At 36.5% G+C, this 23,819-nt stretch overlaps 1 protein-coding gene across 3 annotated transcripts in view; it reads right to left on the bottom strand.

The window, feature by feature from the left end:
• Positions 1–1,006: 1,006 nt before the first annotated feature.
• GABRG1 (gamma-aminobutyric acid type A receptor subunit gamma1) overlaps positions 1,007–23,819 on the bottom strand; it is a 52,475-nt gene continuing 29,662 nt past the window's right edge. For 2 of the 3 annotated variants that reach the window (XM_068188397.1, XM_068188396.1), the window contains 6 exons: positions 14,858–15,078; positions 12,037–12,119; positions 10,853–10,990; positions 10,573–10,725; positions 7,285–7,496; positions 1,007–2,557 (listed from right to left, as the gene is read on the bottom strand). In XM_068188397.1, coding sequence (XP_068044498.1) covers positions 2,279–2,557; positions 7,285–7,496; positions 10,573–10,725; positions 10,853–10,990; positions 12,037–12,119; positions 14,858–15,078 — 1,086 coding nt within the window. In that variant the 3' untranslated portion in view covers positions 1,007–2,278. Of the gene's footprint in view, positions 2,558–7,284; positions 7,497–10,572; positions 10,726–10,852; positions 10,991–12,036; positions 12,120–14,857; positions 15,079–15,193; positions 15,377–23,819 lie in introns of those variants that run through there. The other variant, XM_068188398.1, reaches the window with a different exon arrangement.

The raw sequence follows: 23,819 nt of genomic DNA, 5'->3' as shown, positions 1-23,819 counted from the left end.
TCCTCTTGTGAAGTGCCAAGTTCTTTTAAGTTTCCTATGTTTAAAGGTGAATTAATGAAACTCAGGAACTCACTAAATCTGGGCCTTGCATTGTACAGCAAGCTGACTGCTTTTCAAGCACATATCCAACGTACTGCTGAAGCCAACTTCATCCCCCCTACAGAGGAATGTGTTCAGCATGCTGTCAGAAAGCATCAACCTAAATTTTGGAATAAAAACTGACATGTTTCTTTTGGAGTGAACACTTTATGAAATTGAGACTCTAAAAAAACCAATAAATTATAGCAGATCAGTGTTAATGGTACTGCACTTCCACACTCAGTCCAACAGTCAGAAGAGCTGGTACTCGGAAAGGTCATACCACAAATAATGCCAACCATCCTCATAATCTGGGCTTTAAGATTCTCTCAAACACTCCTATATTTCATCAGCTAAATAGTGAAATAAAGTTTCCATTAAAATTGGATCTTCTGTCACACTTCCTTCCACTACAACTGCACATAATCTCACATTCTCTATTAAACTTTGGGGCTGAACACTGGAGTAACATTTCCTCTGAAATGTGCATTGTATATCATATCTTACTATGCCTGGTACCAACTAGACTATAAATACAGTAATCCTTTCTGAGAAATTCAAAGGAGGGAGTATATTCAACAGAAATATTGGGGGGAAAGGGGGGAGCCCTCAATGTAACTTTTTCTATTTTTAGCTATTAATCATGTCTTTATCTTTAGTACTGAATATCCTTACCTACAGCCAAATGCTAATCCCATTAATCCTCTTTAAAGATCTGTAAGGTCTTCTGTGTAATGCTGACTTTTACTTAATGCATATCTTAATTTTACAGTTATTTTTGCAAGCTCACTTGAGACCAGTTTCTTTTTAAGAAAGGAGAAAAGACTGCACTTTTCCATAATGAAGGCAATGGATTTAGAAATAGAAATTAGATATCAAATGCTGCCAGGCAGCAACAGCCAACATCATGTGGTCAGTCCAGGACTACTACTGAAGAACTTCTACTGAAGCTCTCACCACAGAAGGGATCGAGAACTGCTCCTATGATTTTGGGGGGATGTATCCCATCTTGGAGAAGGCTCAGCGATGCATAAGGATTATTTTAACTCCCCCTCCATAACATATATTTTCCATTAGAAACAAACATCAAGAAGGTAATTACCCAGCAATCCACATCACACATTCAATACCTTAATCCACTTGGCTCTGGCTCAGTGAGCAGCATGTGCAGTAACAAACTACATCTACAAAACCATGTTGTGTGCAAAGGGGAGCAGACCACACACTGCACTGTTAGACTGGGGATTTAACACAGTGACTGTGAGTACAATGAATACAGCACTGTTACAGGCCTTCCAAATTCTGATGATACAAATTCTTCCAAATATAGGGTTATGACTTTTTCTCCAACACTGAGTATGTGAAGATCATTATGCTTAATGGCCAGAATCTGGGCTAACACCAGTCTGCTTTCCATTCAATGGCAGCTGGATAAGAACTTCTGAAAGTTGTAGACCTCTTGGACAACTTTGGGGAACTCACAACAGTGAAGTAACAGGAAATGGAGCACAAATATAAATGTAATCTAAGATTGAAAGCCAAAAGTCTCTATCCATGGTCACGATAAGACAAGCTCAGAATTATCCTTGGGTGTTTTGATATATCCATTCCTTGCTGCTCTTATATCTGCATTCTGCATAAATATGAATTAATTATCATCTAATCACACTTTTTAACATACTGGAGAGAACAAATGGCTGATTGAAAAGAGAAATGTTACATTTCAACTTTTCAAAATTAGGGATTAATAAAATCATCACCTTATGGATGAAATGGATGAGAGTAACTAATCCCATTTAATTAAGGCTTTCTTTATAAAGGTGTAAGAGATGCTACAAAATCCTTCTGCATTGACATTTAGGATTAAAATTGAGAGCTTATGTAGGATAGTTCAGTTAAATAGCATAGCCTGTGATTCTGCATTTTCTTAGAGCTGATAAAAATGTATGTATGTGTGTTCAAGACAGATAAATTTTAGGGATATTTATTTTTAAATGTTCTCTTCAAAAATACCAGTATCATTTCTACAGTTGATCACAAGAGGGAGACTACATCATCATATTTCCTCTCATTGTTTCAAATTTTTAAAGCATACAAACAATTTGAGTCATTTTGGACCAGCTCTAATCTTTGCTCAGTTAAAAGTATTAATGACTATTCAATTAGTATTTTTTTTCTGAGTTTGTCAAACCTCTGAAATTTACAGATAAAGATAGCCAATCCAGTAAACAAGATTGAACAATGCAAAGGCAGTTGGAAAGAAGATTCGAGAATAGGAGTCAATTTTTGCTATACGGATGTGTATTCTTCCTTCTCGCCAAGATCCTGTGCGGCAGTCTTCAAAACAACAAAAGAAACTAGCACAGTCTTTTCCTTCTAGGCACTCATATCCATAATCATCATCACGTTCAGGGAGATGATTAATGCTATTAATTGGAATTAGTGTTGATCCAGGTCGAACAGCAATTGCAGGTGGTTTCTTAAAAAAAAAAAAAGGAAATATAGTTTTGTGTTTTAATCCTCATATTAAATAATTCCATAGGCCCTGGCAATATAATCACCTTCAGTACAATATATATCTTATACTAAAGAAAACAGTTTGGGAATCTTAGAAAATTATGGACCGCATGTAATTAGTCCATGCAGGCAAAAGATCATGAACTACTTTCACCTGCCACAGTGAAAATTGGGTTGTGCTGGGATTTGGGAATAGTAGATAATTAGTTACACAGACAGGGTTAGCTGATCCCATCTACGCAACACAGACAAACATTTTGAAGTCAGTCACTTCTTGACAACTGGGTCACAACCAAGTCCACAACCAGGCTATAATCACCACTAACAAAGGAATGATGGTCCTCCCATCTTTTGGAGTCCTTAGGAGACTAGATGTGTTTCTGGAAGCTACATTTTCACAAAAATAAAAAGGCTAATGGGTTTTGCATAGCATCACTGGTGAAGTTTAACAGACTTAGACATGTAAGGCCAGGCTACGCCATCTAACCCTCAAATGTTAAATCCCTAAATAATACACCCTCCCTTTAGAATCCAAGACATGACTCCTTAGGAGAATGCCATTCACGTCACTGATTAATTCAGTTCTTAATTCTTACTTTCACTTTCTGTGGGCACAACAGCCTTCTTGTATCTGATAAAAACTCAGTGTAATATGTTATAGTTATCATTGAAAAAATCTGGGTGGCTTATTGCCTAGTACATATAGTGTCTGCTATTCCCTTACTTGTGACTTTTGCATTTCCACCTTCCTTTTACTTACACTAACACAACCCACCTTTTCCCCTTTTATTTCTTTGTTTCTCCACAGTTTTATATGCATCATTCTTGTTTTCCTGATTGTTTCAAAATATACTCTCTTTCTTCATCTGTCCTTTATCTTCTCTTTCTAAATCTCACAGCTGTTTTAAACTATTCCATAATCCTCTTCCAACGTACTCCACCCATCCCACATTTTATATTGTGTTCTCTCTTTTCTACATTCTTCATATTTTTTCTTGTAAGGACATAAAACAGCAGGAAAGGAAGCAGTGAGAAAATCTAACTGGATATTATTAGCCAATTATATATGACAGACAATGAAAATACATGAAAAAATATGGAAAGTGGGAAGCCAGCATTTAGTTTCTTGTTATGCTTTAAAGTCCTCTTGTCCCACTTCCCGGGAATTACTATGGCCAGTACACAGACCTCTATACATTGTTAAGGTGACATTCTTTTGGTTCAGGACCTTTTACCCAATATCCCAAGGGATGGTGTTAATGCAGTGCAGTATCCACCATGTTTTCAAATAGCTTTATTTAATAAGTGTCTTTACCAGAGAAAGTTTCACACAGACTGCTGTTTCAAAAATTATTATACATGATGACTTAGGGAGCTAATTATCATCCTGAAGGACCTCATTATTCTTTTCAGTTATTATAAAATACTCACAAACTAAGAAACGGGAGTTACATGTGTCTATCCTAACTTGAGGCATTGCAAAGAGGGCTTATTTTTATAAAACATGAAAAATAAGTCCATGTCTTTTTGAAATTAAGCAAAAGTCCTTATTCTGCTGAATATAAACAGGGAAAGATGGCTATTTCTGATTCACACCTACGCTGCTTTTACAAAAATTTCCTCACTGTTGGTTTTGCCCATGTAAGATTTATGGCATGGGTAGTTTCTACTAGCGGGGTAAAACAGGAATCCTCAACACAGAAACACCATGGGAGAAGGAAAAAATCATAATACTGCTTTCCACTGTTCACATCAGCAGCACAGACTGGAGGTGGCTAGTGAGTTACAAGTTTGAAGAGGTGGCTGGTAAGAGGCAAACACAGTCATCCTGTAGGCTTAACTACCTACAAGAAATACATTAAATGTGTGTCAGAGGCAATGTGAGGGAAAAGAGGAAAAAAGGTAAACACCTCACAAGAAAATGCCTTTATATAAATAGGCAGAAACTGAAAAAAAAACCAAAACAAAACAACAAAACACCCACAACATGTTGATATAGAAGTACATACTGATTTTTTTACGGATATGCCTACTTAAATTGTAGATAAAACAGCATGTATTGTGAGATCATTTATAATACACTCTGATAGGATCAAACCCAATTATTCTGCAGTAACACTAATACAAGTACAAAAGAAAGCCATTGTCTGTGGAGATCATGGCACAGGTGATACATTCATTTCAGGTGAAATGATGATCAGAACAAGATCCCCAACTAATTAAGTTTAATCTTTCCTGCCCAAATTCATTATCCTTAGTAATGTGGATTTGCATAAGCCAATTCATACTACCTTTCTTGAATGATGCCAGCACATATTTTCTAAGATAAAACTGCTGTAATCCTTCGCAAAATCTTGCCATTTTTTTCCACAAGATCATTTAATGTGGCTTATTGGCATCAGTTCCTGGAATAGTAACCCATTTATTGCATTTTGCAGTAGAAATAGAAGATCTATGCAAGGCAAGTTTCCCAAGGAAAAAAATCACTTGTAAATGAGTTTTCAGAAGAAATTAAACTGAATTTTAAAATTAAACTGGTTTTTTTTTGAGTTACACATCCATAACTACAAGAAAAAAGAATTAACAGAAGTCTGTGACAAAAATAAAGGGGAAGAAGGAAAAAAAAAAGAAAAAGAAGAAAAGGATTTGTAATGGTATGACTTCTCATTAACTAATTAGATGTGTTCTTTATTTATTTGGAGCAAGAAAAATCACAGCTCTTCATAAAACATCACCAGAAAAACTCTTATCAAATTAGAATCCTTGCATCTAAGTATATTAAATTTAGTTCTCCTTTTTTTTTTTTTTGTGCAATCTCTTTTTTTTTTTACGGTCTTTTAGCCATAACATGTTTAAAGAATTCCATGCAAAAAGACTTCTTTTGTCAACCTCTTAGAAATAAAAAGCATTGTTTAAGAACCCAGTAAAACACAAATGAACAGTATTTTAGTATTATATTGCTAATTTTAATCTTAGTGCAAATTCCAGCTATTTATTTCATAGTTTCTATCTCATTATTATTCTGCATTTAAAATTTTCATATACACTGAAAATCTCAAAGCACTTGGCAGATTATTGCACACATGGGTGATGTGTTAACAGATTCTGCAAACTGGCATTATTTCATTCAATAGAGCATACTTGCAAACTACTTCAGTGTCTTTTGATTTATCAGCAGCTGATCTTTAATATCTGCCTGGTTTGAATACAGCAGTACATCCTGATATCTTTGCCTTCTCTGGGTTGTGCATGCCAAGAGCAGACCTATCAGCACCCTGCTCACCAAGCGTTGCTGAGACCTCGTTGCAGCAGCAACCTGAAATTGAATCTGCTGTGCTGACACTGGGATGCCTCCACATCCTCTGTTACCTTTTACCCTCATAACTCAGGTGACCCCTTGCCAAAGCCTGCATTCTGCCCCTTTTGTCATGCCCACACTTGTTTCTACCATTAACAGGAAGCAGGTTTGAGCTTTCAATTTTCCAGGTTTCCTGACTGTGCAGGATTCTCTGAGGATCAGAGTGATGTCTGACCAAGGCACCACAGGGAAGTATTAACACTTCACCACTAGCTTTGTCCTAAATGCACAGCTGATCCCCTTGGAAGAGCTCACCAGGTGAATCCTAAGGGCTCTCCTCTCCCTGGAATCAAGCCCCAACAGCCTCACTGCGCCCCCGTAAGAGAGAGGCCCACAGCAGTGCTGTCAGAATGGGTGCTCCAGTTCTTGCTGAGTTGCAGAATGGATATGGATCATAACAGGATTTCTGCACTCCCATACCTGCAAATACTTCTGTAATTTCATATCAATTTCTGTTTCACCTCTTACAGAGCTGGTATTCAGCCTTCATCCAGAAAAGGCAACTTGTATTATGGTCTGGGTATGCTCCTGCATCTTTTGATGAGATGATTTGGAGAGATAACATTTTCCTTTCTCTTATTCTCTCCAATGTTTTCTTACTTTAAAGACTACCTTTAAATATTTGTACTGACTTCCAACAATAAATTCTTTGGAAATTGCAGTATTCTTACTACACAAACAGAAAGACTCTTAAAATTGAATAATAATTGATCCTGGGATGTGTGGAGGTTTACCATAAAAACATCAACTTGTAAAAGCAGAAGGTTAATTTAACCAGAAAGAAACATGGAAGCCAATTTAGAAAAGAGTTAAAATGGAATTTCTGTAGTGAGATTCACAATACTGGCCAGTAATAAGCATTTTTTCCTTTGCAAAGTTTTGTAAGACTTAAATTATGTGATGCAGATCCAAAGAAATCCTCATACCTTCAGTCCATGCACATTATCTTTACTGCTACAGTTTTAGCTGTGGTTCTCTGCCAGGTGCTGTTTTCAGAAGCACTGTGCCCCTACAGAACCATCTCCACGGGCACACACTTCATGGGCAGTTCTAGAAGCACCAAGGACACGGAATATTATATCAAACCACTCTCCACCTTAGGCTCATGTGTCCTCATTCACATATGTGAAATCATCTAAACCCTTTGCTCACTACTTGTATTTACACTAAATTAGTACAAGCCCCCAACTGCAGAAAAAAAATGAAAAAGTAAATATTAGTGTTAATTAACTTTGAACATTAGCTTTTCTACTTAAGAAGCAGTCATTCAAAATGAATGCTACAATAAAAACCACTCTATTTCTTTTTTTTCCTTGTTTGACTAAACTTACTGATGGCTTAGATTTTGCCTTCTTTTCTTTTCCTTTGTCCCCTTTTCTGTTGCTGGTAAAGTAATGTAAGGTGCCATATTCCATCAAGGCAGCAAACACAAAAATAAAGCAAACTGAAACAAAAAGGTCCATTGCTGTCACATAGGAAACCTTTGGGAGTGACTTCCTAGCAATTGTACTCAGCGTTGTCATGGTCAGCACTGTTGTGATCCCTGTAAAGAAACAAAAAAAGACAGAAAGGGGGAAATGTATAGGTAATCAAATCATATTGTGACCAAGAAAGGTAATCATATTAGCTCTTAATTCATTGATGAGTCATATAAGGACTGACCCACAGGAGGGGTCAGTGGGTTCACCACTGATTACATCCATGTACATTGGTGCTATGGCAAGAATCCATCCCCATGGATGCAGCATCCTCCATGGGATCATAGAGAAAGCTATATTATAAATCTGACATGAAACGTACACATAAATACAGTAGAAAAACAGGTACAAATAAGCACACAAATTTTATAAGCACAAGGAAGTCCCTTCGCTCAAATGATTAAAATATTAAAAAGGATGCATTCAGAAATAAAAGGTGTATTACTTATCAATGATTTCAAACTTTTTGTAAACAAAAGGAAAATGAATAATGTTTCCCATTGTCTGCTTCTGAAGAAGACATAGAAGATCAAATTTGATGACATTCACGGCTTTCTGGTCTCATTGTCTAAGTTACCAGATATGCTTTCAACACTGTATCTTAATTAATAGAAAATGTTTTCCTTTATTCACTTACATACAAGCTAATTAAAAGAACAAATTGGCCTTAATAGCTATGTGTTCAAAATCTCAACTATACCACTTTTCATTAGTTTAGCGTTTGTAAGGTGTTAATACTTTCTTCTTCTATTTGATGCTTCAGGATGATGCAAATCCATTTACAAAGTAGTCCAAAATTAAAGTGTGACCTTTCATTTTAAAAGCAATACTTGAACACACAAATAATTTGTTATTTACAAGCACAAGGTTATTAAAACAAAAACAACCAAACAAAAAAAAAAAAAAACCAACCAAACAAAAAGCATCACACTAGGCTAAAATTCTCTATGGCTCACAAATCAAAACATGGAATCACTGGTCGCTATGGACTGTTCCTACAGCAGGAAGGCAGTAGTGTTTTTCCAAGAGATTTCCCAATGAAATTACATGCCTAACGGGGCAAACAGATAACCACAGTGTTCTTCAAAAGTTCTTCACTCCCACCATATACTTTTGAAAATCAATTTGGCATTTCTCTGTATAACTAAATATTTAAATATCTGTAATCACCCCATATCTTTTGCTCTGGGGAACCACAATCTTCCAGGATCTTCTAACAGATATGAGAGAAAAAGGTCCAGCCTTTTCAGGGTACCAGACCTCAGCACACCCTCCAGGTGGGAAGCGGCACCCACCATTCCCTGTACCGACTTCCATTCAGAGAGGACAAAAAGAGACACAAATTTTTCCAGCCTTGTCTGTTATGTGAAAGGCATAGGGAGCTGTCACAGGGAGCAAACCTTCAACAGCAAAACAGCTACCTGCTATGATAAACCTTGCTTAGTTTTGGCTTTCTTGTATTAAGTTCTATTTCCATGAAGTTGTGTCTATTTGACAGGTACTCTCTTTCTCCTTCTCCAGAACATTTGCATGTAAGAAAAGTCATCCTACAAGCTGTCAACTGATGGCTTTTGCATGTTTACATGAAAGGAGTTCAGAGTTACCTGCAGGGAGCTGTCAATAAGATATTACAAAAGTTTGTACTCCATCTTGGGTAGGTGAAGGCTAGTACTGCTGAAGTGAGAGCTTCAAAACTTCAGCTTAACTGTGACATCAAAGACAGAGTTCTAGGTTCATGGCATATAAAAGTATTTTGTAAAAAGACAAAACTCGATACAGAACTAGAAGGATACCAATAGAAGACCTCTTTCCTGTTATAACTATTGTATTGTAACTAGGCAGAATCCACAATGATGTTCAATGATTAGTCAAAGAAATCTGATGAGATTTCGCCATCAAGGTCTAAAACTATCAAAAGTAGTTTTCACTTATTTATTTGCAACTTTAGACTCTCTTCACTAAACTTTGTATCACTTTTAAATAACATAAAGTTAGGGTCCAAGACTGAGATTTTCTTCCCTTACCTTTTCATTAGGCTACTGAGCCATGATTGCTCTTGCTTACTTTCTCTCTTGACTCATTAATCTGACAGGCTTGCTGGTGGTCCAGTTTCAGTGGGAAAGGCAGGGAGCTAAAGTGTGGTCTCATGCTTCTGGTAGCATATGCTTATGCAAAGGATCTTGTAGGGTGGGAATGGTGTAGGGTGGGAACAATACAACTCATGAGGAAAATTAACTCACATCTCTAACTTCCTAAGATACAACTCTCAGCTCTTGACCTTTCCCCCAAAATCTGTCAGACTGCTGTCACTAGTTCTTCTATAAGCATCTGTCCCTGCTAAGCTCAAAGCTGTGTTCTGTGCACTCTGTGTACCTGTTTATTAGGTTTTATGTGGAGATTGCAACTTTTCTCCAAGCAGCACATGTATCCTAAACAGTCAAATTTAGCAGACTGACACCATGCTAAACAGGTCAGCCAAGATGACACTAACACAGAATTTGTATTAGAACACAGAAGCTAACACAGAATCTTTGTATTAGAATGTGCAACCCACTTCAGTACTGTCTGTAATAAAAGCAGGAGTTTTTGTGAATTATAGGCTTAACTTCTTGAAGTGCAACTTTGGTTGCAAATTTTCAGTCGTATCCTGGGTCTAAAAGAATAATTGAATAATTGAATCATTACAACCCCCCCAAACACAAACAAACAAACACAAACCAACCAAAAAAAACCCCAATGCAAACAACACAAAAAACCCGACAAAAAAAACTAAACCAGATTTTCTCTATTTTTAGTCATGTAGTAATGATTTCATTTGTTCCATGATGCTGTGTGTCAAAGTAATAATTGCCAAATGACAGTCCCTGGAGATGACAAAAGAAACATACAAAAGAAAAAATGTATTTATGTGAACAACAGCAGACCCACAAGACTCAGATCAGGATTTCCATGCTCAGCATTGCTTCCTTAAACTGCCATGCAACTACAGCAGGATCTCCTACTTCCAATTGCAGTTCAGGAGAGAGAATGACCAATGGTCATAATATGAAGGGGAATAAACTGGGGTAATTTGCTCCCTGCTGCACATTTGTATTCCTTGAGAGTACCAGATGGTTCAAGGCTGAAAAAAGACATTCTTACCCAGAGAAGTCCTTGCAGGAACTGCATCCTTATTGATCCAAAATGACACCCATGAAAGAACAACTGTGAGTATACAAGGAATGTATGTCTGAATAGTAAAATATCCCATACGTCTGCTGAGATCAAAGAATATTGTCATAATAATATAATCACCTAAAAATTAAGAAAAAGAATAAAAAATATTTATATGATATCTAATATGGTTTTCGGTTGTATCTTCATCTGTTAGTCTCCATCTAAATAGATATTGCACAAAATAAAACTCAACACTTTGCCTTACCAGACAAGGTATGAGAAATTTCAGTTGTATTTCGTAGCCCCACAAATGCAAACTGATACAATCTCCAGTATTTTGGATCTGCCACTTCAACAGAGGTTTTCTTCCATTTGTATTCAATTTCATTTCTGGGATATCCATCTAGAATGAAACAAAACAAACCAAACATTCAGCCATAGAATACACACAAAGCATGTTTTCTGATCTCTGAAGTTATAAACTTATAAACTAAATCAGGGCTGTCTATACAGTGCATCAGAGACCATCTATGGTCCTTCTGATACACTTAAAATTTAACCACAAAATAAATGGCCTCAATTTTATGCCTAGGTAAATGTAAGATCAATCAAAAACTGTGTAAATATAAATATTAAGAAAATATCTAAGTGGTATTCTCGAACTCCTGTAATAAAAACTGGCTCAGAATCATCACTATTAAAAAATATATGTCATTACATTATCGTTAAATGATCAGAAAGAGCTTAAAAGTACAGACACTGTACAAACAAAGTACAAAACAACTGGACACGGCACTTCATCCTATGGTTTAGTTGAGAAGTTGGTGCTCAGTCTGGACAAGTTCAAGTCAGTTGGACTTGATGATACTGGAGTTTTTCTCCAACCTTAATGATTGTATGATTACAATAGCACAATTGCCTAGGATTTTTTTAACACAGTTTTCATTAAAAAATAGAGACTGAAGTCTCTATGAAGTGGTTTTGCTCATATAAACTAAGTCCCACTGAAAGGAAATGGACTTCTTGTACTATTTCAGCATTTACAAGCAATTTGAAGAAGACATACCTTATTTTTCCTTTTAAGTATACCATATGGAACTAATTCAAATTCACTAATTCTCAATTCTTGCAGGCATAAGAAATTGACTAATTGTCAATTCTTGCAGGCATAAGAAAACAAAGTTTTTCCAGGACAGTGCATTTCCATTAATTGGAATAGGCACTGTATTTGACTCCTAAGTCAAATTTTTAAAGTTGCAAAAAATGCATGTGATTAAACTCATTCATTAGTGTATTAAATAATCCAATAAATCTAGTCAAAACATGAATGGTCAGTTCTTTCTTTTGCCACAAGGCTTTAAAAAGTAAACATCTGCTCTCCTGATGCCAAAATTAAGGTAAATCTAAAGCCTGAATGTAAAGAGGACAAAAAAGTTTTCTACCACGTACAGCTTGAAAACTCCAGAGGACAGGAGTGTTCATCCATAGGAAAATTATGAAGCTGAAGATAACATTCAGCATTAATTGTCAACCTAATTAGAAAAGGAAGGTGAAAAAAAAAAAAGAAAATAGGTTATATTCAAGAATTCAGACACTTCAGACTACATAGTAAAGAACATGCACAGAAATAAATTTTGCCAATTAATGGATATTATGAATAGCCTCCTGTGTATCAGAAAAACAACACCCAGCATTAGCACCAAAGAACAAAACAGGAATTATTAGTGGATGCAACTTGAGGATCTGTGTTGTTTCAATTGGTATTTCAAGCCATTTCCAAAATTTCAATTGATTTGGGGGCACCTCTCAGCTCTACAAGACAGAGGGGATAAAAATTAGGGTCTGAAGACAGGGGAAGGAGAGGAGCTTATGATGGCATAAAAAGGAAGTTTTTGCAGAACACATTTCTCAAGTCAAATTGCATTTGGCATCGTTGTATCTGATGGCTTTACATAAGAGAAAAATCGTGGGGCACATTGGACTTGCCCTAAACTCATGGAAGCAGTTCTGGTGAAAACAATATTTGGATATGAAAAAGCAAACTATGTTTCAACCTATTTAATGTCTAAGGTATTCAAATAATTCACAACTTATAAACGTTTTAGAACTGATTTAGGACTCATAAATCACTTTCTGCTTTTCAAAATGCTATCACAGATTTCCACAGGACTTCCAAGCAGTAAATGCAGAACCCATTCTGCTACCTTTCACTAGTAAGCCAAAGTAAGGGGCTAGATTTCAAACTGACTTCTTTGCATTTAAAATACCGCCTCCTTTGTTGGCAACACTGTATAGAAAGGCAGAATGTCTTCAAAAATCAGCATTAAAAATTGCCATAATGCTTGCATACTTGACTGTGTGCAATGCTTGCGTATTAGACAAGAGATAGGAAAAGACTCTGAGACATGCTGCCAGATAGTTAAGTCTCTGAACAAAGCATTTATTCTACACAAACTGCCACTATGACCTGACCAAAGGTTTGTAAGGAAAAGTGTATTTCTTACACTGTGGGAGAGATGAAGAAAGGCTCTTCTCCACACTTTCAAGCAGAATACTTGCATCGCTATGGAGATGCTTTTCTAATTTCTCAACTATGATCTGTGCATTTATTGCCTTTACTTTCCACATTCAGTTTTTGGACAGTTAAACACTCAGAAAAAGAAAACAAGCTGAGCCTTGTGTTAAAAGCAACACAACTAGATCTGGAATCACTGATGGTGCAATGGGCAGACCACGGGTCACCCTCAGAGGAGATTCTGTAAGGCTGGTTAACATGTTCACAACATCTGCCCCCTACATTACCGACAAGTGGTTATACAGGGGAGCCCACGAATCTGGAGCACTGTCAGATCATATTACTGTTCCTTCAATAAGCCAGATATGAACCTCTCAATGTTGTTTTTACCTTAGGTCAAATCCAGGCCATATCTTCACCCATACAGATGTTTGTGTGTTGCAGTATGGGGTGAAAGCCTGTTCTGCTGTTCTATTACAAGCTCACTGCACTTTATTTCTCATTCCCTGACACAGTAATTCTAACCTATTGCTCTGTGAGGGCTCACATGATTTTTTGCTCATATTTATTTCCTTCTGTTACTTTGAATCTCTTTAGAAGAATTTTTTTTCATTGAAAATGAATGGACAAGTATGACTCTACAATTGCTAATTAGAAAAAGAAAAAAAAATTAGCATGTCAACAGAAGGGGCTCTCTAGAGACTTTTATAAAGAGCAACTGGCATAATAAACCATTTAAAAAGTGCTCTTCAGAGATGTCTGTATGCTCCCAAATGATGCATACTAAGAAAAAATTCAGTGAAGAGAATCCTTGTAAAGCATTCTAATTCTTCTTGCATTTGATACATGAGAAATTTACACATTGTTCATGCAACATATGCTGCATATGAACATAGCATAAATGATTGAGAAGAAAGTTATTAAAAGTGCCACTTTTTGTTTTAAATAGGTAAATAAACAAACAAACAAATAAATAAACTCTTAAGAGCAAAATCATATTTATGGCATCCTCTGCATAGACTACTTCTTGATCAGCTCCTGATTTATTACAAGATTTGTTCAGCATATTTAGAAAATATGACAGAGATGACCCTAAAATACTTTCTGTAGACTACAGCCTTTCAAGAACTGTTTGAAAAGTGACTCCAAAGTCAGTACAGATAGCCCTAAGCTTAAAAGTAGCACACACATCTCCCATTTGCCAAGTAGAATTATCACCAAAATGTTTGTTTATGCCTATTTTGGATGAACAGATCTGTTGATTTTAATGGCTTACAAGCATAAATATGTTAAGAAGTACATGCAGGACTGAGGCCTTAGCTTTAATCAAACTTCTTATAATTTTTATTATTTGAAGCATTTAATATTTTACTTACAGAATAAAATCTGATGGAAATTAGATTATGAAGTATTTTGACCAAAAATAATTTATCTGCAATGTATTAGTGACAGACCACCATGATGCTATATACTATATAACATCCTTTTTTAAATCTTGCCTGTACCTAAATGAGATCAAAATTTACTATCACCTTCAGCTGTCCTTAGGCAATTATCTCTGCATTACATTTCAATACTACAAATTCCATCTTTTTCATTATTATCTTTTTTATTTTCCTTTTTAATCCATTCCTTGCAGATTCCTATGGTTCATAACAAAAGAGATGCCAGGAATTTGGTTCATATTCATTATTTTCATATCCCTGGTCATAACAGGGTTTTGGTTGTTTTTCAACCCAAATAATAAAAACCCACCTTAGAGTGTATAATACTCTTCCATCATTCCAGATTCGAAGCAAACGATTTGGAGTTGTAATCCAGTGAGCATCAGATTTCCTTGAGTTCCGGAAGAAAGTGTCTGGAATCCAGATTTTTCCAACCATATTGCTATTAAGCATAAGCACCTTCATTGAGCTGTTAAATTTTAGACGACTGTCATACCAAGTCTGGGCAAAAATTATATCTATAGTGTATTCCTAAAAACAGAGAAACAACCATATCTATGTTTATGTTTACCAATGTCTGAAAGCCAACTGTTTTTTGACTCGTATATAAATCCGAAGCTACTTCCTCTATTCTCTTTTGTATTACCATTTGCATAGCAGACAGCAGCCAGTGAACCCAGAAAGAGAGACAAAAGATGCACACAGCCTTCTGTTGCTACCTCCTCTCACCTGACACACACTGATTACTTCAGGAAGAAGATATGTGGTGGGAGTGTAACTTGGAGGTTCCCACACAGTGCAATCACCTCTGGGGGCCCTGGACAGAAATTTAAGTGCAACCTTAGTACTTCAGGGTTAGACTATGTTAAGACAGATATTCTATATTTTTAAGAACCAAACAAAGCAAGTTTTCTATGTTTTCCCCAAACTTTTCAACACACAATTTATCATTTTTCAAGAAATTTCAGATTATGAACAATTCATGAATATGTGGAAATTAAACATGGCAGTTTGCAGAACTATTTGTTACCATCTGTCTTGTACACCTACCAACATACCCACAAAAGTATACATAATCATAATCAAGAAGGAAATTTCCCTAAAGAAATTCCGCTTTACTTATTAAAGCTCCTTCTGTAATAGAAAATCAAATTCCTCTATAGACTTATGGCCAGAAAAGAAAGGTGAAAAATAAAATAAATACGTAAGAGGTAACCCCATTTTATGAAATAATTCTTGACACAGTAAAACTTGAGAGAGATATCAATACAGATGCATAAAAGAATTCTGCTTTTTGAAGAATCCAGCCAGTTGTTTCTGCACTTCAGACAAAGGGATAAAGCAGCAGCTCTCCGTGTGGTCAGAGCTCTAGACCATACTCCAACCTTAATGGCAACAGTCTCACTGCCCGATGGCACATGTGATCTTTCCTACATGGCTGCCCCATGAGGGCTTCAATGAGCAACTGAGCAGCTCACCTGCAGGGAAAGAGCTGGTGACCAGGCTGAAACACTTGCTGTTGTTTGTTCACCTCTCAGTTACACATTGAATGGACAGGTGAAAGCAAGGAAGAGACAGTGTTCACACTCTTGCTTGAGCCAAAGGGGTTAGTACTAGCTAACCTGGTCAATAACAATGCATAGCGCAATCAATTCTGGTTTTAAATAAAAGCTGAAGGCTTCATTGACTGGAGTGGATTTTTTTGTTCATTTTCATTTTAAGCAATTGCAGCAGCCAATTGTACAAGTTACAGATTCCTCACGAGTTTCAGCAACTGATAGCACCCATCTCTTAGGAAAGTTTGAGAAATTTGGCACTTCATCCTTGAGAAGTACCAAGGCAGATATTCCAGGTCCATCTTAATCTCTCTTAATTTTCCCATGTCTCCAGACAGGAGAAGTACAAATTTGGAAAACAGACATGCTAGAGGGAGGTTTCCACTTGCTCTGTGATGTATGGCAGATGAATTACCACCTGAACCGTGGTAACTCAGTGTTTTCCAAAGGTTATGAACAACTAATGCATGAGAAAAATAGCAGAGAGGCAGAGAGACCAAAAATACTATAAAAATGCACTTTTAAGGTGACTTTGTTCGAAAACTCTGCATATTTCTTAAGAGTCAGTGCCATCAGAAGAAGATTCTGAAGGGCAAAACAAGTCCTTGACCAATTTATTTTTCTGTAAACAGAATTCCAGATACCTGTGAAAACCCAGAAACTGTTTAACCTTAAAATACAGCTTTCTGTGCTCATTTGTAGTGGTTACAACTGAAAATGAAACTTGCCTTTCTGTAGTATAAAGAGCCCAAGGCAGTGCACCAGAGAAGTGTTTTAATGGGCTTTAATGGGACAGAATGAGAAAAGATTTACACATTGCCTTTGCAAAACAAATAGGAGACAGAAAAAAAAGAAGTGAGTGAAATCAACAGACATGATGAAATGTACAAAAAGTGAAGACCGTCTGAGTTTGAAGGTGCTACTCTAAGCAGCCACTTCGCAGTAGCGATGTGAGGTTTGAGAAAAAAAATTATCAGAGTCATTATAATCAAATCCACCCAAGCAAGAAAACACAGCCTGTCACAGAATACCAACCACTCTAATAAACTGGAATAAAAAAAGGAAGATTATTTTGAGCACAGAAAACAAGGGAATGGCCTCAGCGGACTCAGATGCTCATATTCTTTCACCTTTCAGTATTAAATGTGCAAGTTTGTATCCTGTTAAATCCAAACAGCAGCACTGTGCTGGCTACTAGGTAGAATATTAGTTCTATCTCAGATGAAACCAGCATGTATTAGAGGAGTTCTTTAGAAAACTTTTGGAAAAAAAAAAAAGAAAACAAAACACAAAAAAAAACCCCAAGAACGACTGTTCAGGGTACATTTAAACCTGTTCAAAAATAACCCAGTACACAGTAACTTGACATCAGAAAATTAGTAAAGTTTTGTTTCCAAGTGTCTTGCTGAATGTCAAATGAGATCCAAGTTCTAGCCTCTTATAACACACCTGAAGAGACTTGTCCTCCATTTGTAAGGTCACACTTCTGCACTCAGACATATCCTTCTCCCTCTCCCTGTGGAATCAGCCAACTACAGGCATAATCCTTCCACTCATCCCATCTGAAAGACGTGGACTTGCAGCCTCCCTAAAATTTATTAAAAATTAGGTAGAAAAATCACTACACTGTCTTTTCACACTGTCTTTTCTGAGAGTACTATATTTCTGAAACAAGATGAATAAAAGCCCTATCTTTTTTGAGAGATAGCATAAGCAAGCACAACAGCAACAAGATTTATACAATATTCTTTTAGTGCAACAAATCTTTCTAGCCAACTATCTTGTTTTCCTTGTTTTCTTAAAGAATTTAAAATTAACACTCTGATTACTTTGACTAGTCTTTCATGAAACTCACCATTTAATGCCACCGTGCAACCATAAAAATTGGTTTACTACCCTCTCTTTCAAATTAAACTAATGGCAAAATAGCTATGCAGAATAAAGTGGAATCCATCTATGGCTTTGTTAGTCACACCATAGCAGAATGCATGCTTATTCATATTTAGCCTCACAGGGTTCAAGAACAATGGCACATATTGGCTCATATTTGGCATTTGATTAAATTGCTGAGTACTTTTATTTCACAGCTGGCATGAAGTGCCCACCTGCCTAATTATTTACAGATAACTTCAATCCTTCTCCATCTCTTTCCTCTCTAAAAGATTGTAACAAACTCCAAAGACTGGGAACAGTGTGACTAATCAGAGATTACCATTAAAGGGACAGGCAGGGCACAAACTTTGACTACTGACAAACAGAGTCATTGCCTGAGTGGAAGTAATTTAATATATAAAAACAATTACTTCAAACAAAGCAGGAACAGCTCCTGAAGGGGGATAAATAAAATCCTCAATATGTTTCATTGCTGTGAACAGTTCAATTAAAGTCAGATTTCAAAACAGGTCAGTGGATTGCTTTTTTATTTACTGGAAAGCTGTGAGAGAAAGAGAGGCAGATATCATCTAATACAATTGTTTCTCTTTATAAACTGCATCACACAAATTCCAATATAATATCAATAAGGACAGGATAAAATGTAGCAAAAAGAAAAAAAAGAATTCCTGGATATTTTGCCTGACAGTCCAACAACTGATCTGATATTCCACAATAAAAGAAATGTGGAGAAAGCAAGTAACAAGTAGCTAAATTATTGGCTGGATCATGTTAAGGGCAACACATTTTGTTTGAGAACAGGAGAAAGTGGCCTAGTTCTGTTTTCTGAAACAGAAAATCAAGGCAGAGTCCCAAAACCAAACTCAGAACTAAAAAAAATTGTTGCAAACTACAGACCTACAATGCAGCTAATGACCAGTGAATTTCATAGAAAAATAAATAAAAACATATTCCTATAATTTCATCTTTGCTTAGAAACCCACCCCAGCTTTTCTTCCAGATTCAAGATTTTGTGTGAAGGGCACCTCAATGTTCCTGTAATGACACATTCTGAAATCTGTTTCATATGGAGCCCCTCAAAGCAGTTCAACTAACAAGCTGACATGACTTTAGTCAGTTATTTTATCATTCTATTCTATTCTGCATTCTAATTTCTTAAACTGGAATTCAATGTCAGTGAGGCAGGGCATTTTTCAGAAAAAAAAAATTAAGAAGGGGAAACTAAAGAAAGCATTCTATCAGCCTATATGTTTTCACAATAAGAGATGTGTTTTAATACCAGACACCAATTTAGTATTCTGATGAAAAGATTTTAAAAACATAAAAAAATCATAGACAAAACCAATAACCACATGCTTTCCTAAGAGGTAAGCACAAAATAAAGCATCAAGCATTTGCCAATTTATCTTCATTTTCCCAGGGTGGTGCCAGTAAACATTCATAACCTTTACCTTTTCCCTCACCCAAATTTCTTTGGACATTAATAAGGGGCTATAAAGTAATTTATTAAAATACTTAACCTATCTTTGATGTATAACCTCTCTTAACAAAATGTGGAAAATATGGCTACTCTCCCTGGTAGGTTACTTTAAAAGCCCTTTAAAGAGATTTTTTGAGCTGCTTTAGGGCCAATGATGGTTTCAGAAATTAATCCCCATGGCTGAGACCAAAGCAAAAGTAAAATTTTTTGGTTTAGTAAACCATTTTAGTTTGGTCTCTAAAGCAATCTGAACTTACTGACCTTAGGGTGAAACCTAATAGATCCAACAGACCACAGTGCTTCTGACACATACCTGTAATATTACATTAATGATACTGCAGCCATGGAAGAGGTGAGGGCTGCAGGAAATGCACTGAACAGAAGTGCATAGTGTCTGCTTCCAGAGTCTTTTCATCAGTCAAATTGCTGTAACTGTACAGATAATCACACTGGAAGATGCTATGAGAACATATGCACAGGGTAAGTGGAAATATGGCAAATCATATCTACAGAAGGTGAGGGAGTACAGCAAGACCTATATAGTCACAATTCAGAAAAAAAAAATCTCACTCTTCACATCATAATTTGGCATCTGTGCTAATCTAGTCCTTATTTTGAACATGCAAATTGACAGATGCAAACAACAAAGGCAAGACTTATTTCAATGTTTTGTAGATTATAAGCTATCATCAAAATCTTGCCAATAGTAAAAAGACTAGCTAGAAAAGTAACTAAAGCACTTCAGCAAAATCTATGGGTTTTTTTGTCAGCTTAGATTTTGGTAATTTGAAGAAAGCATAAGGAGAGGAAGTAGGGAAGTTATATACACAATCTATACATAATCTATATACATTCTCATGGTAAAAGTTACATTAAAAATTTTTATTTACTTTTCAATAGAATATTGAATATTTCAACCAGTAGCTCTCATGAACAAATATTAAACTCTAGAAAGAACTAGAGAACAAACTGAAACAAAAAACCCAACCAAACATAAAACCCCCACAAAAATAAAAACAAACAACCACCAAACATGTGTAAATACATATATATCAAAAACGCAGGAATAAATATATTGAGGATTTGGCTTAGAGACTGTCAATAGTGATTTATCTGCTCCATTGACTGTACTTTCTAAATTAAGCAGCTACATTTACCTTCCTGTAATTAGACACACTCTAGCCAAAATTGGATTCACAGGCAACTTTAACAACAAAGCCTTACATTACTCAAGCATACATGATTTTGTAGTTTCCATTTATAAGTAAAGGGAATACTTCACCGTTCAGTATGGAGCAACTGTTTTCAAAGCTAGACTAATTGCACAGTTACTGCTTGGTCTTTAATGTACATGGTTTTCTTGCCATGGTTAAAAATCCCAACACTGATGGCAAACAGACTTATCTGTGGCTTGTTTTCTACTCTGCAAGTCCTGTAAAATATATGATCTTACATGAAATGCAGTATACCTATTTGTTTTTCTAATTGATGGGGCAGAAATCAGTTCCAAACATCAATTATCCGCTATGCTATATAAGCTATATAATACATAAGAGCATGTACAGACATCATGAACTTCCTAACTCTACTTACTTACTGATCTTACTGGTCTGAAGAACATAACTTGTTGTAGGGATAAACATCTGCAATAGAGACACTACTGTTATTCAAAAAGGCAACATCTCAATCAGCATTTACTGTATGCTGGTGAATAACACACTTCAATATAGCCCAAGAAAAAGTGTTTTAAATGCGCATTCTCCATGGTGGTCTAAATAAGCACCCAGATGTGAGAGACTCAGTGAAATTTTTAAGAATGCAAAACCAGAGTAAAACGCAAGCCAAGATCCACAGGCAGTGAAGTTGCATTCTCTAATCAGCAAAAGCATATTCCATTTCTTAATAGCTACTTGGTCAGTACAGTCAGCCCTGCTGCCAAGGGAGCAAGGCAATACTCTTTCCAGGGGTAGGGTTACTTTCTTGGTAAACAGCTTGGAGGTGCTGCTGCAGGACAAAGCTCCCAGACTGTTCCCCCATCAGCAAAGTGAACTTCCTGTAGCATGTGCTGTGAGAAGAAAAACCCAGCTGTAGCTCCTGGCTTTCAAGAGGGAATGAGGTTCTTTAGTGTCAGCACAGATCCTGAGAGCAGCCCTTGTAGGGGCCAGGGAATGAGAGCAGCTTTTGCTGGAGCACAGCAGCGGAGGTGGCCATGAAACCTCTGTGATAAGAGCCACTGCTGAGATCAGCCCCTATCACAACAAGCTGTTACCAGCTACTGCAACAATCAAAGCACACCCTCTGCCTCTCTTCTCCAAAACCCAGTTCAAACCTACGCCAGCAGAATTATTCACCCTACTGGAATGCAGCACAACGTATGACTGTATAGACAGACAGATAAGGAATTAAAGAACAGGTGTGTAATGCTCTTCAAATTATTTATCTTATAGCTGACACAGAGATAAGAGGTACAGACAAAAATTAAATGCATCTTGTCTTAGCTGCAGACACAAGGGACACAACACCGCTGAAGAAGACAGAAAGTATTTGGAGAGGATATTAGGGCACGGGAAGTAAAGATAAACTATACATCAGAGCAGACAAGTAGTCTGTGCAACTTTGGGGTGAAAAGAGAGTAAAGTACTGTTTGGGTTAGCTTTAACTCTAGTTAAAGCTAAATCTTTACCTTCTGAATGAAGTGCTATGTAATACTTACATTAACATTATTCTTGGTTTAGATAATCTCAGATCACAACTGAACTATGCAGGCACTCAATATTGCTTATACAGGATACATAACCTCTGCAAGGAGCTGATGGCTTGAATTTAACATAAAAGGCAAGATTTGGGAAGCCAACAGGGGCATAATTGCAGATAGCGACTTTAGCACAACATGAGCTTAATTCTTTGTGATATTTTGTAAACTTCACAGAGGGGGAAAAATGGGAAATGAGCAAAAGGAAAAGTAAGTTTAAACAGAAACAAAGTGTGAAACAATGAAGTGGCTTTGCAGACATTTATAGGAATTTTCTTTCAAGCATAAAGGGCAGCTTGGGAGAAATTGATAAAAAAAGTTGAAAGTATGGGAGAAGAAACTAGCAAGATCTGAGGCAGGAAATGGCCTCTTGAGGAAAAAAAAACAACTAAAAATCGCTGAGGACAGGTTTTGAAGTACCTTGAAAGTGAAAGGAAACAGTTTATGTGTGAAATCCAATTGAAGAGAAGACAAAAGAAGAACCTGAGCAAGAGGTAAGTCAGTAGAAAAAGTGGAAAATTCTACCTATAGGACATCTCTAGATGGTATGAGTGGAGCCAAGCTGCAACTGGAAAGGTTACAGAAATACATGAGTGTAACAATGGGGAATTTCGCGTGACAGGTTAAAAAATAAAGAACTATAAAATCCCTTTGTATTGAATTTGCAAGACTAAAACTGAGACCCTACTCCTGGTTCTAAGATCCATCACATCACAGAAAATTTTTAGATTTCATCCCTTAATGGCTGTGAATGGCATGATTTTTCACAGCAACTTGGAGTCAGCAAGAGGCGAAAATTTGCAAGCTTTAAAGCTGTGATTCAGCCATATTGAGCTAACAAAACTATAAACACATATGAGTGACACAGGACAGAATTTAGACTCCTTATGACAAAAGGAGACACAGAATAGCAGGCTATTGACTAAGAATGGTGGCTAAATTTGTGCATGAAACTTCCAAGAAGGAACTGAGCACAGGAGAAGGAAAGATGGCTGTGGAAGATATACTGTACAGAAGCAACAAAGAAAAAGCTTTAAGAAATACATTGACATCAATACTTAAATAGATCAAGTGTTACAAACACAAGAAACTAAGGGACTTTATCACAACACACTGACAGACTGACCACAGATAAAAAGGAAGCTTTTTCAGAATTGTTGTCTAGCCCCATCCACGTCCACAGCTCAGCACTCCTGCCATTTCTTCAACAAGTTACAGAATCACAGATTAGTGCCGTGCAACTACAGAGCACTTACGTTTGAAATCTCAGGTACTTCAGAGGCAGTGTGGTAATTGCTCTGTCTGTGAATGCTAAGAATCTGAGATGAAACAAACAGGATTTCCAAACATTATGGTGGCACACTCCACTGAAATCAGGGGAGTGAAGTAAAAATAAACAGTAGTCGTCATAGTAGTAGTACTACTACTATATTGATTATTATCATTACTTCAACTATGCCAACTGTGGCTTAAGTGATGCAATGGTACAATACAAAACCAGTACTTCCTAAAGCATGAACTAATCTAAGATTTAAGAACCAACCACAGCACGAGAAGACTGCAGCCTTACATAACCGCAATGCTATTATAT

This window comes from Anomalospiza imberbis, chromosome 4 (genome assembly GCF_031753505.1).
Source record: "Anomalospiza imberbis isolate Cuckoo-Finch-1a 21T00152 chromosome 4, ASM3175350v1, whole genome shotgun sequence".
NCBI classification, from domain to species: Eukaryota; Metazoa; Chordata; class Aves; order Passeriformes; family Viduidae; genus Anomalospiza; species Anomalospiza imberbis.
Note: the sequence above shows the minus strand (reverse complement) of the source record. Positions and strands in the feature narration are given on the sequence as shown.